We start from the raw sequence: 1,576 nt of genomic DNA, 5'->3' as shown, positions 1-1,576 counted from the left end.
TAAAACCATTATCGTTAAGAAAAGCAAACGAATATCTTAAATACAGGGTCGTCATTATGGAATAAAAGTACATCCGAAACTTTGTCTATTTATTTGCCAATCGCCTGATTAGACAATCCCAGTCAGAAGTGCCAACGAGAGCCAGGGCATGCAAAAAGACGCAGGTGAGTGTGCAAAGGTGTATTGTGTTCTGTTGACATTGTTGCAAAAGTATGAATCGAATTTTGCTGTTGTTGTTTGCGCGAAGGTCCTCGGGTGTCCTGCGTTGCCTAACGGCCATACGACTAGCCGTAGGATGGGCGGCCGTAGGATGGGCGGCCGAAGGATTGGTGTCCGAAGGATGGGCGGCCAAAACCAGAACTGGACCCGAAGGATGGGCGTCCTCCGAATGAACCACTGCCGAATGAACCACTGCCGAATGAACCTCCACCGAATCCGCTGTGTCCGACTGAAGATCCACCAAATCCACCTGGACGCCCGAATCCGACTGAGCCTCCACCAAATCCACCAGGACGGCCGAATCCGACTGAGCCTCCACCGAATCCACCCGGCCTTCCACCGCTGAAGCCACCACCGTAGCCTCCGCCAGGAACCGGTTCGGGATCAGCCGTCACGACGCACGCCACCACCATCACGGCTGCCACCTTGACCTGCAGGAGACGCAGATGTGCATGTGTGTGATTAAAACATTGATTTAATTAATGAAATACACTAGATGCATTAAGTTCTCTGATCATTCGAAGGTCTCTTCCCCATTAGCGTCCTCCATATTCGTGACGAAAGTCACGAACAGGAAGATTCGAAAGTGGCTGTTCACCGACGCATGGTTGACGGCTTATTGATGTCGTAAGTGAAATAATATCGTAGATGTATTTCTACAGGTCGTTATAGTATATGATATGATTCAAAGGAAAAAGCTTGTGCTTATAAGCAACACTGAGCGAAGTTCCGGTCACAGACAACACAGTATAAGGGAAGAAACACTCACGAATGTGCGAAGACCCATCATGTTGTCGGGGGTTGTTGCGTCTGTGAGACTGTAAGACTAACTGACGCATTTCTTCATCGCAACAGCTTTTATACCCGATCTGAGTGTCCCCTCCTTCCCCTTAATTTGTCCCCTCCCCCCCATTCTCCTCCTCACACTGCTCCTAGACTTCCCTCTTTCGCAACTCCCCTCTCCACCCCCTCCTTAACCCTTTCTCTTCTCTTGTTCAGCAGGAATGTAAGGAATGCTATGTAGTATAGAAACTCTACTTATGAGAAGAGAATTAGAGTGAGTCTTCAGTCTGCAGGAATGTCAAGGAAATTGTGTTGTTGAGACTCTACCCCTGAAACGGAACCGCTGAAGTTAAGACGCAGCAGAAAAGAAGGCGTCACTTTTCATATATGGGATGCCCCCCATAAGGAGAGAATTTAAAATAAGCATACGGAAGGCGCTGGAAACTGTACAAGCATGGAGAAAAATGGAAGAGACAAGTGTGTGATTAGTGAAATACGGAAGAAAGGGAAGGCAAGTGCGGGATATATGGTGAATGTGAGGCAGCAGACTTCGAGAGAACTCTGATCGACATCT

The 1,576-nt window shown here is 48.1% G+C and overlaps 1 protein-coding gene across 1 annotated transcript; it reads right to left on the bottom strand.

The window, feature by feature from the left end:
• Window positions 1-75: 75 nt before the first annotated feature.
• On the bottom strand, window positions 76-1,064 carry LOC119588062 (keratin, type II cytoskeletal 68 kDa, component IB-like). Its single transcript, XM_037936760.1, has 2 exons — window positions 989-1,064; window positions 76-650 (listed from the first exon to the last, which is right to left on the bottom strand). The coding sequence occupies exons 1-2, from the start codon at window positions 1,007-1,009 to the stop codon at window positions 285-287; spliced, it is 387 nt and encodes a 128-aa protein (XP_037792688.1). The 5' UTR covers window positions 1,010-1,064; the 3' UTR covers window positions 76-284.
• Between the last annotated feature and the right edge of the window lie 512 nt (window positions 1,065-1,576).

The sequence above is a fragment of the Penaeus monodon genome, chromosome 23 (assembly GCF_015228065.2).
Source record: "Penaeus monodon isolate SGIC_2016 chromosome 23, NSTDA_Pmon_1, whole genome shotgun sequence".
Classification (NCBI taxonomy): domain Eukaryota; kingdom Metazoa; phylum Arthropoda; class Malacostraca; order Decapoda; family Penaeidae; genus Penaeus; species Penaeus monodon.
Note: the sequence above shows the minus strand (reverse complement) of the source record. Positions and strands in the feature narration are given on the sequence as shown.